General features: G+C 43.1%; 1 protein-coding gene across 1 annotated transcript; it reads right to left on the reverse strand.

The window, feature by feature from the left end:
* Positions 1 to 451: 451 nt before the first annotated feature.
* Positions 452 to 7424, reverse strand: HUS1 (HUS1 checkpoint clamp component). Its single transcript, XM_084221279.1, has 8 exons — positions 7300 to 7424; positions 6915 to 7042; positions 6305 to 6481; positions 5526 to 5633; positions 4525 to 4599; positions 2588 to 2687; positions 2076 to 2207; positions 452 to 1266 (listed from the first exon to the last, which is right to left on the reverse strand). The coding sequence occupies exons 1-8, from the start codon at positions 7349 to 7351 to the stop codon at positions 1184 to 1186; spliced, it is 855 nt and encodes a 284-aa protein (XP_084077405.1). The 5' UTR covers positions 7352 to 7424; the 3' UTR covers positions 452 to 1183.
* Positions 7425 to 17510: the final 10086 nt, after the last annotated feature.

The raw sequence follows: 17510 nt of genomic DNA on the forward strand, positions 1-17510 counted from the left end.
CTACCTTCTCATTGCCACTGCCTCTCCTTCAGCCTTCTCTTGAGCATTTGCATCTCCATTGACAAAAGATTCATTGCTCCCTTAATGTCAATGCCCCTTGAAAGAAAAACCAAACCGTCAAAAACCCAGCACTTCTGAGCATGACAAACTACTTTCTGGAAGAAACTCCCAGTCTCATTTGGCAGCATAGACTCAATCACTAAAACAATCAAAAGCTGTATGGTACATGCCAGGATAACAAATAAACCACACATTGAATAAGGAGGAAAAGACCTCAGAAAATAACCAGGAGATAGAAGCAGGGACAGTACTCCTATGAGTGAAATTCAGTCATCCTCTTGGCTGCCTGGCATGAGAGCCTACACACAACCTTACCATGTCTGACACCATGACGACACAGGCTGCACAATGTTTTCTAGATGGAAAGGGAAAAACGTGATCCACAGGTAACTTGTTCTTTATTTCACACCAGTTGCTGTGCTCACACATGTCCTCATATGATATTCATTCTGTACAAAGTGATTTTCACTGCCCACATTAACAAAGTAATCCAGACTGATTTGCTCATCCTCCCAGGCCAAGAGTTAAACAAAGAGTAAGCACGAACAGAGCTACTGAGATATGCTGAAGCAAATGTAATCAAAAGATTTTTACTGGAACAGAATTCAATTCCATATCACTTCAGGGCTGTGCATACTTGTCCAGGCAAATACCAATCAGGCAACACTCCAGAAGGCTCTCCTGTTTCATGGAGGTATGATAGCTTGCTCAGAGATCCCTTAACTTGCATTGCATTGCTCAATACTGAATACACACAGCAGCAGCTCCAGAGGTGAATTCTACCTTTAGTTGTTTAGTCTTTCTGAGGAGACTGAAGTATTTAGTTCAGTGTGCTTTTGGGATGTTTTGAGCTGTGGCTAAGAGAAATTTCAGTTTTGCTCCTCCTACGAGTAAGATATACCAACGCTCCCCAGCATTGTGTCTTTCATAGCATACAACTATTCACAACAATGGCTGTCTGGATGAGGAGGTATTTTGAACACTTTCATAAATATTGAAATAATGTCCATCTGATGGCTGCGTCTAACAGTGTCTCACATCAAAATACTCCAGCAACTCAGGAAAGATTTCAGACTTCATGAAAGAGGCCTCAGGTTGGAAAATGACCAAGATTCCAAAACACTCAGGCAACTGCTGGAATAAAATACTGAAGTGAAACCTCCTCATGGAGCAAGATGAAGTGGACAATTCTCTTATGTACAATATCTGTGAGGAAAAAAAATTAAAACACAAATTCATCTCAAAGCAGGAAAAATACTTAAAAATTACATATTTTAAAGATGTCACCATAAAAACAATGCTTCCAGCACTTCTGACAGAAGGGTAACTAGACAATTTAAATCCTTGAGGGTCTGTGAAGTTTATGAAAGATGATACCAAAAAGTAAATATATAGTGTATAGGTTTATAAAGCTACACCCATTATTAAAATCTTCCTTGGGAAATTTTTAGTATCTGCACTAAACCATAACAAACAGATGTTCTCAGGAAAAGCACAGTTATAAAAATAGGATATAAACCCCTGCATAGACTTCTGCTAGAAAAGAAGTATTGTTTTCTATGGCAAGAAACACTAGCTGTATAAAAAGCATTTTAGTATTAGAATCAGTGTAAGAAAACATCCAAAGGGAAAAAAACCCAACCAAAAAAACATGCCAGTAAATTCCAATTTCTCTGCTAGAAGCTAGAGGCTTTAAGACTTTCAAAAAATAATATCTCCAAATAATAATAATCATTAATAACAACTTCAAAACAAAGACAAGAAGACAACACACATGATTAGTGAGTCTGAGTATTCAGCTTGAGACTTTTAAAACAGCCTGACTTATTTTTTCTTTCCCAAATGCCTAGGACCTGAATCTAACTGCCTAAAAATATAAATATTAGAAGTCCTCGGGTACAGTAAAAATAGTTGACTTTCAGACAGACAAAACAGAAGACTGATATTCTGCTGAAACTAAGTATGGCAAACGACCCTACTTAACTGGAGTTCACAAGCAGAGCTGTTGAACTTACTGCACAATGCTTTTGTAGGATTGACCTGCTGTCCAGCAAGCAGCTGCTGCAGCTTCTTGATGTCTATGCATGCTTCAGCCATACTTTCCAGATCTCTGCCTTGAGCAGAACTTTGACATCCGTCCTCTGATGCTAAAAGAGTAAGAATACCACACTTAGTCCAAACATTAAAAGCAGTTTCAACACCCATAAGGACATACCTGAAAACTGCTGAAGTGCTGGAACTCAACTGGCTCGTTTTTCAGAACAGTGCAAGGAAAAGAAATCCCAGTTTTCCTATCAAACTCCCAAGAATAATGGAAGAGATTCCCCACCACGCCAAACAAGAAACAGACACTCCACTGGCCACTCCACTTTTTCTTTTAAGATTTCATTAGAAGACTTTAAAGTACTTGATGTTATTTTCTGAAGAACTAAAGATGTTATTTTCTAAAGAATTAAAAAGTACTGTTATAAGCAATACACTTGAGTAATGAGATCAGACAGACACAAGAGGTAACAGGGAAACTTACCCCAGGGAGGATTTCCCAGGTCTTTAAAATGTGTTGTTACAGATACTAAGTCAGTCTCTATTTTCAAGTTCATTTCACCACTCAAGTTTGCTTCAATCACCTGCAATCAATCTCAATTTTAGGCAACTGACTTTCACATTGCAGAATTACAGAAGAATAGTTTGGTTTTGTTCAAATAAAAGCTTCCAGGAGTACTTCAGTACAAGTCAACCATACTTTCTGAAAATGGTTGAACATTTGAATGTTCAGCTATAAAATGCATTTCCCATCATTCCCATATGAATTACTCTAGACCAAACATTCAGAAGTTATGAAAAGAAAGAAATTTAATTGTTCTCCAGTACTTTTAGAACAAGTATTAGTTTTGGGAAGTTCATGTGCTGAGGAAAAGACTTCAGAAATAAGAGACTGAAGCTGAAGAAATGAAAGATTCCTGAATTTCTATTCAGTTATTCAACAAATAGAAAGGCACCTACACAGTCTATATGACACACACAGAAAAGGGGATGCACCAGGAACTGACAGGGCTGCTTTCAAGAATTTAAAATAGACAACAGCTGGATCAGATCAGTAACCCCAAGAAAGACTTTGAACTGACAGAAATCCTGGAAAAGTGCTAAAATCTTTCAAATTCCATCCGGTAAACTGGAAGCAGGAATTTGAAGGAGACTATATATGGTCTTACACAAATCCCAAGCAGACCAGAGGATTCCTAAAGCACAACTAAGCACTTTGTTTCTGTGATTAGATGAATTCTCAATAATTAAAAAAAAAAAAAAAAAAGACTTGTACTGCAACCAGAATCCTGTATAGAATGGCTCCAAACAATGGACAATGGACAAGTACTATCAGAAATTGCTTCTAAGCCCATTTTGAAGCACTGATCTTGACCAGTTTTATTACCAGGATGCATCTTGCAAAAATAATTAATTGTCACACTTGATGTTTTAGTTTTCTAACAACATGAAAGCAAGGCACCTAGTATAAATTCAATCCCATCATTCAACTATCCTGTGTGAGAAAAGAGCCTCAGCTCTAGAAACAAAAGCACTGCACTCAATTTTGCAAAAGCATATCCACCAAGGACATGGGGGATAGAAAGAAAATAAAAACAAAGCCCCCAGAAAAATCTCACAAAAGAAAAGAGTTTGATGTGTATTTGCAGGATGGCTGCCATTTGCAAAACTGCCAGTAACCCAGGGTAATCTCTCAATTCTTCCAAGTCTTGAAAAACTGAGACTGTTCCAATTTCAGGATTCTCAGTTAATAGAAAATTTCCTCTTTATCAAAACTGGTATGAACAGCATCAAACCCAAACTATTTCAAAGCTCATCATTTACTTACTAACTTTCATGTCAGTCATCTTTGGTGACTGTGAGCACCAACAACTAAATAAAAAACCAAAGCCCTTTTCTGTCCAACTGCAGAGGGCTTCTTTCAGTTAAAAGGCCCACTGGCACTCTAGAAATCCAGGGTAGACTGCAAATCCAACATGTCAGTCTAAAGCACAGTGTCACATCCAGGGGCTATTAGCAGCATTTCCTTTAAATCCTACATCAAGTTTACCCGAAGTTCATTCACAGACACCTAACACAACACTCATTTAATAGGCATCTCCTTAATGAAATAGCCCAGAAAGTCTCCAGCTAGCTTCCTGAAGGACTGTCATTTCTTACCAGCTTACACAATGCTATGTTATTTCATGGATTTAGTACAAAGAGCATCATTTTCTGAGAAGCCCAGGAAAACCTCTTCAGTGTAAATCCTAATATTAATCCCATCATTCTATTCAGGCTTTACACAGGCTTCAGGTGCCTTGATTTCAATGTCTAAGTCATCTCAAGATAAGATAATGTGGCAGCACCAGTTTAGGCAACCTGTTATGTCCCTCATGAAATAACACCTGTAGCATACATGCTTTAAGTGGCTTAACTTACAATGAAATTGCTGAGATTCTTCATTCTTTCCACAATACTCTTCATTGTTTTCAGCACTGGCAGGTAAATACTGACCTAGGAATACATAAGAACTGCATTTACACAAGTATTTCAGATGTGATTGGGACACATTTATTTCTACTTTCAATTCTATCATAGTTTGGACAGTGTTATTTATGCCCTTCAGGGTGCACAATATCTATCTGAAATCAGCAAATATCTCGGGAACAGAGGAACTCTTTACCATTATAGCAACAGGCCATCATTCTAGCAATGGTTCCAGACTTAACATTCCAAGTCTATGTTCAAAATAGAGGAATGTTTTTGCAGATCAGACTCTCACATGAACCTCTGTGTTATTAAATAGTCAATTACTATAGCCAAAAAGAAAAGAACAACATTCCTATGATACTGCAGTAATTTGTGGAACTGAAAATCTGAAATAGAACAACAAAATACTGAAAGTTTCTTCTTGTACGTCTTCAGAATCTAAATACTCTTAGCTATAGAGGTGACAGACATCCACAACCTCAAAGAGGAGCACATTTGTACAAGGACCTTTCCTTACAACTCTGCTAAAAGTCAAAATCAGGAGGAAACACACATATCAGGAAACACACGTATCCTTAACTCTGCCAGACAGGCCATAAATTTCAGAAAGAACAGATTATTTGGGCCGTTTGTCACCTGAACAGATTAAACAGTCTAAACTTGTGTGGTTCAGAGATGCTCCAGACTAAAGCCATGCAAGTCCTTTTCTCCTCCCTTCCTCTGCCATGAACATCACAGAAGCAATTGGCAACCACTTGCTCTGTTTCCATAGGTTCTGGGCTCCCTTGTCAGGATAGAAGCCATGCTCCATACCCCTCCAAAACTGTAGCCTCCAGTATTTCCTCTTTCCTTTCAACTCCTTTCCAAACCCCACCATAGTATACTCTATAGCAATACCATTCCACTTAAAAATTACCCTTTCAGAAGGGAATATAAAAGCAGAGGCTTACATCAAAGTCTGGCACACTGGGCTCTCTGAAGTCATTCCACATTCTTCTGGGAATAACTCCCACAGGAATGTCATGTGTCACAATCCTACTGCTGCTCGATAAGGATGGCTTGAGGGAAAAAGAGGATGCTCTTGCAGTTAAACACAAGATTGGAATTCTAAATTTAAATTTTTCAGACCTAAAATTTAAATTTTTCAGACCCACTCTGGGAAATGCTATAACTATATGCCTGACATTCAGTTCCAGTTTTCCCTCAGTTCCTATTAATATGCTTTTAAGTGGGCTTCCCTTTCAAATGAGGAAGAGTTTGTGATGTATCAGTCATTAGTGTATCTATAAGCTATCCTTAGAGCTGAAGAGGTTAATCAGCAAAGGTAACAGCAACAAAAGAATCAGAAGTCAGCATACAGTATCAGGAAAACCAAGGGTAAAACACAGAACCAAACACTGAAACCTCCTTCACCTAATGGCTTCAATGAAAAGGCAATAATCCGGAGAAGATACAGAGGATGAAGCAATGGAGAAAAGCAGACATTAGAAAAACTTGTTTCAATAACATAGCTTTCTTCCTCCACCTCCTCCTTGCCTTCTGGAAAATACAAAGCTGGTTCTGTATGCTACCAACCATGATGGCAAGAAAGGCTAGTGAAATGGCACGATGTTTCTTTAGTTTTCTAGAATTATACCATTTATCACCCATACACATTTATCTTAGGAAACACACTAAATTTTAGAGAGCTTTTTATTAATAATGAACGCGAAAGCACAGTTGCACTTACTAGTTCCACAGCAACTCTGAGACAGGGACAGTGTTTATTAGTCAGCTTGATCTTCACTGCCTTAGCACTCTGGGCAGTTTTTAATGCTCTCCACAGGTTCTCAGGCACAAACTCTAAATAGATTTCGTTGTGCTCTGCAGCTACTCCTTCCATCTGAAATTCATCGAAGAAATTCCCCTACAATTTTTGAAAGTCAGGAAATAAAGCAAACAAGAGAGGCAAGTTTTATTTATCAGTCCTTAAGCTTAGAACTGCATTTGTACACCAGAAACCCCCCTCTGCCTGACATCACCTGAGGAATCACAACCATGAAAACTCATTGCTTCAGACTAAGCCATTTAACATACTCCCCTAACACCTAATCAGTCCATTAGACAATGAGTTATACTTTCCTGTTTCCAGTGTTGGGCAGGCCCACGTGGGCCAGCACACACTGAAGCTTTACACTGAATTGACAATCAAGGAAAAGGGAGTATCCAACATGAAACATTCGTGCAACCAGACAGACCTGGCACATCGAAGGTGAGGGATACCAGAAATGCCTCGTACATCAAACCCAATTGCATGCTCTGGTTTTCAAAATGTGGTTACTGAACTTCCGTGGGCTCACCTGGCTTAGCTCACACCACATACTGGCGCCTCCATTTGCTACTTTATCGGAGAGGATGAAATACAGCTTGCAGACAGTAAGGCGCAGGATGCAGGTCTTGGCTAACTTGGCGATTGTGTTAATTATACCTGCCGGAGGGAGGGAGGGAGGGAGGAGGATGTTACAGCGGTGATCACTCCATGCGCGACAGAAAAACCTTCAGCTTTTACAAACGCAGCTCTTGCTGTTTCACAAACTCCTCGGGGGCGAAGGAAAGCGCCTCATGACACGTCCTCCCAGGAAAGCACCGTGGTCCTCACCTCCCTTCCTGTTTTCTTTGCCCCAGAAATCCGCCCCAGATGCTCAGAGCGGCACTGCCGCCCTTGAGCCTGCCCGACATACTTACGGCTGAAGTGGTTGAGGCAGGCGAGATCCACGATCTTAGCCCGAAATCGCATGGCGGCGCCGGCCCGCAGCCCACCGTGCCCGCGGCCACAGAAGGCGGCCGGGCAGGGAGGAGTGAGGGGCGGGGGTGAGGGGAGGGGCCTCACCCCCAGCAGCTCCGCGCCGGCCCCGGATGCGCGGCGGGCTGGGGCAGGGTCTGGCACAGACGAGCCGGGTTTACTTCCGCTGCCGTGGCACTCGTCGGAATCCGGGCTGAAAAACTGCGCTCGACAATGCTTTGGCACCCCCGGAACGTACGTGAAAATTGGTCTGTATGGGTCGCAGTGCCGATGTGTCGAGAAATTTCTTTTTCAAATCCAAGGGGGCCCTTGCAGCAGCCACCATCGGCCCCTGGCAGGGGCCAAGCTCCGACAGTGCTCCACGGGACGCGGTGGGGAGGAAGGAAAGCCGCAGTCGTGTTACCAGGTGGAGCGAACAGCTTCGCGAGGGGCTTTTCCACTGTCTCATTGCTACCAGGCCACCCAGAAAGGGCCGGGCAACCGCAAGTGCTTTGAGAAAGATTCTGTCAGACCGGCGCCTCGTGTAGTCAGGCTCCCAGCTTAACTCATGGTGCACAGGGGTCTATGCAAAGGTTGGAATAGGTCAAGAAAATAGAAAGTGAAGGAAAACTTTGCTTTTCCTAGTCAATGTGCAGCATGCCTGTTTCCTCTATATGAAAAATGCATATTTTATGATTGGCTTTTCGCAAATATGAAAATGAATATTATATGTGCTGTGTTAAAAAGTTATGCTGTATTAATTCTCTTAAGTAGTGTGTTAAACATAGTTTTAGGTTACAAAAAAAATGTTAAAATAGAAACTATGCTATGTAGGATACTTTTGTTTTAAGAAAGGACTTGCAGCGAGATAGCTGCCGCAGGACACCAAAATCTTTCAGAGAAAAAGAATTTATTGCCCTCTTATCAGAAGAAATTAACTTCTTCCTGCCTCGAAGGCGCTGTTAGGACTCAGAGGAAGAAGCTGAGGATGACCAGACAGAATCCTGTGTTTGAATGGAATTTATGCATCATGTATGAAGTGTATGAATATGCAACGGGCTGTTGTTTTTAAGGGTTAATCCTTGGTTAACGTGTGTCCTTTTTCGGGCTTGTGCTGCCCAGAAAAAGGTACCCGGACATCCGTAACTCTTTGTTTTTATCGTCTCATATTATCTTAATTCAAATTGCCTAAATTATTATTACTCTAATTGTTTTACTATTTTTATAACTATTTTATTACTATTAAACCTTTCAAATTTTAAAAACAGTTGATTGGTGTTTTTCACACTATAGACGGTGTCTTTTACCTTATTGGTTTTGGTTCCCTGCAGTCCTTCAAAACTGCAGCATTTGCAGAAACAAATCCTGACAGACCAAAAAAGAACAACACTAGTTTTCTAATGTTGTTCTTTTTTGGTCTGTCAGGATTGTCTGATGTTCTTTTGTCACATTGCAAGTTCCCCAGATCAGCTAAATTGCCTCTCTAACATTTAATTTTGAAATATTGTTGAGATACTGCTCACATGCCTTGATGCTCTCTTTCAATTGTCATTATGAAGAAAATGAAAAGAAATAACCTTGGGTCTGCATAGTAACAGATACAGCAATAGTTTCTGGAGAGGTTATTCTCTGCTTGCATTTCTCTTAGGCCTCGTAATTTTTGTAGAAATAAGCTGAAGATTTTTGTAGAAATAAGCTGAAGATTTTCCTAGAGAAACCAGTGCAGCAGCGTGTCACAAATTCTCATCTAGGATCCTGCCAACTATGCCAATTTGTCACAAATGTGTGGTTTAGGGTCACTCAGAGAATCATCATGAAAGATATTAGCAAAAGTGGGGTTAATATATATTTATAAAAGTGTGACAAAGTTCAATGACAAGATTAATTCCAGCATGGATGAAACATATAAAGAAAAATATAATTAGAATAATTTTAGAATTATTTACAGAGAAAAAAGAGTCAGGAAGACTCTCCTGTTGAATCACAAATTCAGAGTATACCCTCTTGCTTTCTAAACTCCTCATAGAGCTTAGGTGCAGCTTGGTCCAGTCTTAGCTTCAGACTTGAACAATAGTTTATACATAACAGAATTATCTCCAAGTTTTCCTTAAATACTGGTCAGTTAGCCTTTTGTTTTGTGAAACGTGGCTGCAGAAGATTAAGCCCTGACGGTGTGAAATCCCACACATTAAACTTTGCAGTTTAACACACTTTCCATCTCTCACAGACATAATTGCAGACTGCTTTTAGTGAAATGATTGCTACATGAAGGTTAAGCAGGAATTTGCAGAAGGAAGGTCAATCTAATCCCTTTCAAGTTGTGGCATCCTGATACATGTGGATTGCATAAGGTTTAAGAGATCCACATAATTTGCTTTTCTGCCTTTTACTATGGTTTCCTGGTTTGACCCTTGAAAGTTACTCACTGACCCTCCCCAACCACAGCTGGGCAGAGGAGAGAAAAAATTAACAAAGTGCTCATGAGTTAAGACTGGGAGAAGACACTCCAAGGGCAAAACAGGCTGGACTTGGAGATACAAAGTAGATTGTATTTTATTACTAATAAAATCAGAGGAGGATAATGAGAAGTACAATAAGCTCTTAAAAACATATTTGCTCAAACCCTCTTTCCTTCCCACTGACAGTGCAGGGAGACAGGGCATGGGGAGTTTTGGTCAGCTCGTCACCTGAGATCTGCTGCTCAGGGAGAGGAGTCCTTCCCCTGTGAGACTGTGGAGTCCCTCCCATGGGAGACAGTCCTTCATGAACTTCTCCAGCATGGATCCACTCTCATGAGCAGCAGTCCTCCCAGAACTGCTGCAGTATGGATCGCACTTCCATGGGGTGCAGTCCTCCAAGGACAGGCTGCTCCAGCCTGGAAGCAGGGGCACCCTCTCCCCACTGGCTCTTCCACTGGATCACAGCATTCTTCGGGCATCCACCTGCCCTGGCATGAGCACCTCCCCTACAGGCTGTGAATGGATCTCTGCAGCCCCTGTGTATCTTCATGGCCTGCAGAGAAATCTTGGCTCCAGTGCCTGGAGCACCTCCTCCTCCTCCTTCACTGACTTTGGTGTCTCCCTGTTGTTTCCTTCACATGTTCTCACCTCCTCCTCTATCTGGAATTCAAACTGCGCCACCGCTTTGTTATGATTTTCTTCTTAAATATGTTATCACAGAGGCATTACCATAATTTCTGATTGGCCCAGCCTTGGCCAGTGGCATGTCTGTCTTCAGAACCATCAGAGATTGGTTCTGCTGGACATGGTGGAAACTTCTAGCAGCTTTTCACACAAGCTGTGGCCTCCCCACTACCAAAACCCAGGCCACGCAAAACCAACCCAGCTGGACAGAAGTTTGTTCTCTAGCTTGTTTTCTAGATATGGTCTGTTGTTAACAGTGCTTTATAACCTCTAAAGATTAGGCCACAAATAGACTTTATGTATACAAAAAATTTCCATTGCTTGCCCTAAATAATAAAGAATGGGGAATTAATAACCAAGATGGGCATCAGATATAAATTACTATATGCCACACATATATACACTCAGAAGTCTGCAAAAAAAAAAAGGGCTTTATATTGCTCTTGCTCTCATCACAGTTTACTGACAGGCTCTACTTCAGGGGTTCAGGCCAGGCAGCAGCCATTTACTACTATGGCTGTAGGAGAGAAGGCAGATTAACAGAGGTTCAGTTCTCTATCCGTACTGGCTTAACACAGAAGTGCGAGGGTACATCACAGTGACAGCAGATACAGACACCTTTGGGAAGGAACCTTGAAATGGCAGAGCAGCACTGACAGAGTAGGAAACTGTCACAGCAGTTGTACCCTTCTTCTCCTAATAACTCAGAACCTCTGTGCTGTCTGTGGATCTTCTCAGCCTGTGTCCTGGTTTAGGGCAAATTTGGGAGAAAAGCTCCAAAAGGGGCCCCTCCAGAAAGCAAACCCACATGGCCCTTTCCCTCTACTGGTTTGGGAAGGATTTCCTCAGGGAGAAGTGAAAAAAAACTGTTTATTTAACAGGCCAAGCACTCCCCAATACACAAAATAAACAATACCGGATGACAAAACTCATTCGCCACTCTGAAGAGACGACAAATTCAGAAAGTCTCTCCTGTGGGTGGTCACTCAGTTATCAGTTCCTCCAGTGCTGGGAAAGGCTGTGGCCCAGAGTAGACCCCAGCAGGCTACAAAGTGCAAGCTCTCGGTGTTTCCCTGGCTCCTGGACTGGAGCAGGTTTAAACAGTTCCAAGAAAAGGGAAAGAAAACAGTCCAGGGAAAGCTCAGACTGCCTCAGCTAGCTAAACTTACTAACTAACTAACTAAAAAGCAAAAGGAGCACAGTGTTCTACCCCATCCATGCCCAGATAGCAACAGTGTGCTCTCTGTTCCAGCAGACTGTGGAGGAGTGAGTCCAGTCCCTGATAAAAAACTCGGTGCTTCTTCTTCTCCACACCTTTGCTCTCAGCCAGTCTTAAAGGCAAAGAATATAATATCCAGCATAAACAGAACACACAATTAGGAATACAAACATCATGACGTCACCCTAGGACAGCCTGTCATCCTCTTCCTTGTGACAGCCACTCCGGGCTGCAGGCCCCTGAACACCAACGCTTGCCCTTTTCCCTGGCAAACAAAACTCACCAGCCCAGGTTGATGATGGCAGTTTGCAGGACCAGCTTGGCACAGCCAAATCACCACAACTTGCAACTGGTGCCAGATTGCGTATGGGAGGCATCCTGCACAAAGCGGAATTTCAGGGGCCAGACAGCCACTCCGGGCTACAGGCCCCTGAACACCAATGCCAGCTCTTTTCCCTGGGAAAGAAAACTTACCCTACCAGGTTCCTGATGGCAGATTGCAGGACCAACTTGGCACTGCCAGACCAGCCCAAGTCAGCAGTGATGCCAGCTTGAGTCCAGGAGGCATTCTGCGCGATGTGGAATTTCAGGAGCCAGCCGGCCACTCCGGGCCACGGGAGCCTGAGCACAGACGCTGGCCCTTTTCCCTGGAAAACAAAACTCACCAGCCCCCATTCAGTGTGTCAGTTTGAACAAGCCACTTGGCACTATCAAACCAGCCCAAGTTGGTACTGGTGCCATCTTGGGTCCGGGAGGGCATCCTGCGCAATGTGGAATTTGAGCAGGCAGGTGGCCACTCTGGGCCACAGGCACCTGAACACCAACGCTGGCCCTTTTCCCTGGGAAACAAAACTAACTCGCCCAGGATCCTTGTAGCACATTGCAGGGGCTGCTTGGCACTGTCAAACCTGGCACTGGTGCCAGGTTAAGTCTAGGAGGTATCCTGCGCAACATGGATATTCAGCAGGCATCTGGCCAACTCTCTCTAAGGTTGTTTCCAAGGAAAAAGCAGTGGAAGCCATGTTGTGGCGGTTTTGTGTTCCCCTTGGGATGCCTTTTGCAGCTGTAGTGTGCCTGGAGCTCTGGGCTTTGTGGTTTCAAAACCCTAACCAGTAAACACAGCCTTGCCTAAGGCTGGTTCCAAGGAAAAAGCTGTGGTGGAAGCCATGTTGTGGCAGTTTTGTGTTCCCCTTGGGATGCCTTTTGCAGCTTCAGTGTGCCTGGAGCTCTGGGCTTTGTGGTTTTCAGTACCCTAGCCGACGACCGGCCACTCAGGGCCTAAGGCCCCTTAACAATAACATTGGCCCTTTTCCATGGGAAACAAAATTCACCAGCCCACATTCCTGGTGTCACTTTACATGTGGCAAACGAGTGGGGTGGTGAGTTTTACTGTCCTGGCTTGCTCCCCTACAAAGCTGCCAGCATCTGACCCTAGCCATAATGACTCCACTGGTCCTAGAACTTACAGCCTTCGGACCCGCAGTGTCTTACTCAATCCACTCTGTGACCACTGACCTTGTCAAATGCATTCCACTGCAGTCTCAAAACTCTGCATTTTCATCGAGCATCCCCCCCTTTTGATCCTGACCCTGACCATAACAATACTCCAAAATATCCTGAAATAGCCTTTAAAAACCACTTCCATACACTGAAAAGCCAAAAATGTCCTAAGAAACCTTCATGAATCCCCTATATATCCTTAGAAGTTGTGGAAAAATCCTGAAAAAAAGCTCCTCAGCCTCCAAGCCCCACCTGTTGCTCTCTAACCCTCAGATGTCTTCCCTACCTTTTTGCAGTGGATCTTGTTGTCGTCTCAGGGTTCTGTTGCTGTCCTGGTGTGAGGGTTGCTGTCTTGTCCCACTGGGAGGGTTCCGCTCTGGTCTCGCTGTTAGGGTTGCTGTGTTGTGCTGCTGTTGGGGGAAAAGGCTGTTGTTAGGGGGGCTGATTAGGCTGAGGGAGGGTGCAGCTGTACCCTAACTTGCCTCCTAAGCTGTACCCTGTAGCCCTGATCTCCACTGGACTTTTCAGCCCTCAAGCTCTCTCCCTTTACCCCTCAAGCCCCCCTCTGCCACACTGCCCTCAGGCTCCGTCTGTCACCCTCAAGTTCCCCCTGTGCCCCTCAAGCCCCCTCTCAGCTGCCCCTCAGCTCCTGTGTGTCACCCTTAAGCCCTCTCCTTTGCCCCTCAGCCTCCAGCTTCTCAGTGTCACCCTCCAGCTGCCCCTGCTACCCTCAGCATCTCTGCATGTCACCCACTGTCCCCTCTCCCTGCTCCTCCCTCAGCTCCCAGCTTTTGCCACCCTCAAGCTGCCCCTCAGCCTCTGTCATGCCCTGAAATGACCCTAAAAAAACCCTATCAATTCTCTAAAAAAGCCCTAGTTTTCAAAGTGTCCTAAACACCTCACAAAAACCTAAAAATGGCCTCAGAATACACTAAAAATACCCTACTTTTTAAAAGCCCCCCAAAATCCCCAAAGAATCTTTTAAAATCCCTAAAGAGTCTTGAAAGAGCTCTAAGAACATCTCTAAAGTCTTTTAAATGCCCTGATAAGACCCTAAATAAACCCTAAAAATTCCCTCAAAAACCTTAGAAATACCCTAGTCCTAAAAAAAGTCCTCCATATATCCTCAGTACTCCTCAAAAAGCCCTAAAAACCTTTCAGTAGTCCTAAAAAAGCTCCCAAAAATACCCCTAAAAATTCTAAGTAGTAAGACAACCTTTAAAACACCCTAAAATATTCTTTTAAAAGCCCTGAAAAAGCCCTAAACATATCCTAAACATTCCCAGAGAATTCCTAAAAAACTCCTGCAGAAAACACCTAAAATATCCTTAAAAACCCCTGAAAAAAACCCCCAAAAAACCCTAAAAAACTGCTTGAACCTTACCTGTAACTCTGCAGCCTCCAAACATCATCCCTACCTTTTAATTGGGTAACTCCCTGCAGCTGCTGGGGGGGTTCTGGGGCTGTCCCACCATTTAGGCTTGCACCTGTATCCTAATTTTACCTGCTACCCTGTATCCTTTGCACCCCTAATCCTCAGTGTCAGCTCTGCACCTGTCAAGCCCACCCCCCTGCTGTCTTTTCCTCTAAGACCACAATGTCTGTGTGTCACCCAAAGCCCGTGTTTGGGCTCCCATATGCTCCTGCAGGGAGTCACCAGTGAGTGGTGGGGGGAGTAAGGGATGGGGCAGGGGCAACCTGGATTTCAGAACCCCACCAGACAGCCAGCCACTTAGCACCACAGGCCCCTGAACACCAATGCCGACCCTTTTCCCCGGAAAATAAAAGTCACCAGCCCAGGTTCCTGATGGAAGATTGAAGGAGCCACTTAGCACTGTAAACCAGCCCGAATTGGCAGTGGTGCCAGCTGGGGTCAGGGAGGCATCCTGCGCAATGTGGAATTTCAGCGGGCAGCCGGCCGCTCTGGGCCACAGGTCCCTGAACACCAACGCCGGCCCTTTTCCCTGGGAAACAAAACTCACCCGCCAAGATTCCTCATTGCAATTTGCAGGAGCCACTTGGCACTGTCAAAGCAGCCCGAGTTGGCACTGGTGCCAGGTTAAGTCTGGGAGGCATCCTGCGCAATGTGGATTTTCAGTAGCCAGCCAGCCACTCTGGGCCATTTTTGAATGTTGGTGACTGAAAGTACATCCAAGTCGCAATCTGAACATTTTTTTAAGTCACCCAGGGCAGAACATGTTGTAGATGTGCTGACCCAGCTCCTGGGGAATCCAACAGGGAGAACAACTTTCTCTTAGATTTCTTCAGTGTCAACCTAGGCTACTTCCAGTGTAATTTATGGAAATTTTCTGAGTGACTCATGTTGAAATTTTTAAATTCACTCTATTTTTATTATTTTGGCCCGTGTTCGCTATTTGTGATGAAGAGAACTTTTTGTCAGAGGCTTTTTAGGGGATTTCTGTGGTTCTTCCATCAATGGGATCATATCCTCTGTGTGGGAAGGATTTCTCAGAAAGGGAAGTCACTCTGTAGAAGTAGCTTTTCTGCAATCTCCTGCTACAGGAGGAGACAATCTCCTGTGACTGACAATCTCCTGCTATAGAAGATCGATAACCAGGTTGCATGAGCTCTGAGCCTGTTCAGGCTTACTGCTAGCAAGGGAAGGAGGGCAGAGCAGAGCCTGAAGCACCCTACGTGCTTTCTTATGAGCCAGAGGAACAAAAAGCACGGCATACTCCCTCCCCAGCCCGCTGGTAGGATTCTCTCCTTTTTCAGAGCAGGAAAATACGTGCAGGAATTGTGCAGCACACTCAGATGGGCTGGGGGCGTAGGAACAGGTTTGGTGTGCAATTCAGGTTGGAAACGCGCCTCACTGGATTAGTGTCATTTACCTCGGCTCCTGCTGTAATTGCTCTGGTTGCTAGCAAGTCACATTGAGAAGACTGAAGGAAATTTTGATTCTGCATTCAATTACGGGGCTTAATGGCTCTACAAAATATTATGCATTGTACGAATACACAAGAGTAGTGGATTTATGCTCACATGCTTGCATATCAAAAAGAAGATTGCATTCCAGAGGAAGCAATCTCCTTAACTGAGAATAAGAAGCTTTAGAAGATCTTTGGCTTGAATGAAAATGCCTTCTTTTTGGAGCCTAGCCCACATCCCTAGGTATAAAGTCCACTAGGACTCTGTGAGAACATCTACAACGAAACCATGTCCTTTGTCCAAGCTGAAGGACTGCTCTGGATTCAGTGTTGGAGTGCTACTCCTGCCTTGCTAAAAAAGGAAATTAACATCCAGAAGTTCTATTTGCCAAATCCAAAAGCTATTTTTTTGCAGAGGAAAATGTCAACCAACATTTATTGATACCACCAAAAAAAAAAAAAAAAGCCTCTCAGTACCTCAAAACAGTGTGTCTATAATCAATACTGTAAAAAGGCACTAGTCATGGCAGGTAGTCACAGGATCACAGGATGAAATACAGTGGGCTAATCCTCTGATTTTACATCAAGGCAATTTTTTTCTGCTGTGGTTTTTAAGAAAACACTTATTATGTGAAATGGAAAAAAAAAGAAAGGCCACATAGCCCAGCATGACTTTTTGCCCTTAGCATAGCTTTGCAATGCCGTCTTTGAGTTGACAAAATAGTTTTGATATTTCAAGTGCCTGTCTTATTATACTTTACCCTTCCCCTCAGTTTCAAGGCTAGTCACAGCAACTGGATTACCTAATTTGCATTGAATTGAGAGAATTTCAAAAACATAGTGCCACGAGCTTTACCCCCTCTTTTTGCTTAGGATTTCCTTTCTTCAGAGATTGAGCTTAATTTAGACTATAATGAAAAGTGAATTTTTTGTGACTTGGGGGTTTTTTTCAGATAGTTTGGACAAGGACAGAAATTGTTTACAGTTTTTAATACTCCAAGAGTACAGTACCATCTACTTAGTTCTTTTCTATTTAGCCAATATTATTAGGTCAACAATTACTTACAACACCAGGGAATGAGATTCTAGTGAACTGATAAAAAATATTGCAATCCAGTTTTTTTCTGAAATTTATATTTTCACTTCCAGAAGTTTCTTGGGTCCCATTTTCCTAGAAAAGTAACCTGTAATTCCATATCTTCATAAGTGGCAGTGCATACACAAGACAAGAACTATTCAGCTTCATCCAAAATTCCTTTTTTGGATTTCCTTCCTGAAAACATGATGAGCAGTTCATAATCTTCTTGTAAATTATAATAAGCTCAAAGTAAATACGTACATTTCTGTTTTAAAGGCACCTTTAAGCTTTTAAACTATCTTCATTATTGTAAAGGGATTGATGAAGCATGGGATCCTCAGTTGCT

Source organism: Fringilla coelebs (genome assembly GCF_963513975.1).
Source record: "Fringilla coelebs genome assembly, chromosome: 1".
Classification (NCBI taxonomy): Eukaryota; Metazoa; Chordata; class Aves; order Passeriformes; family Fringillidae; genus Fringilla; species Fringilla coelebs.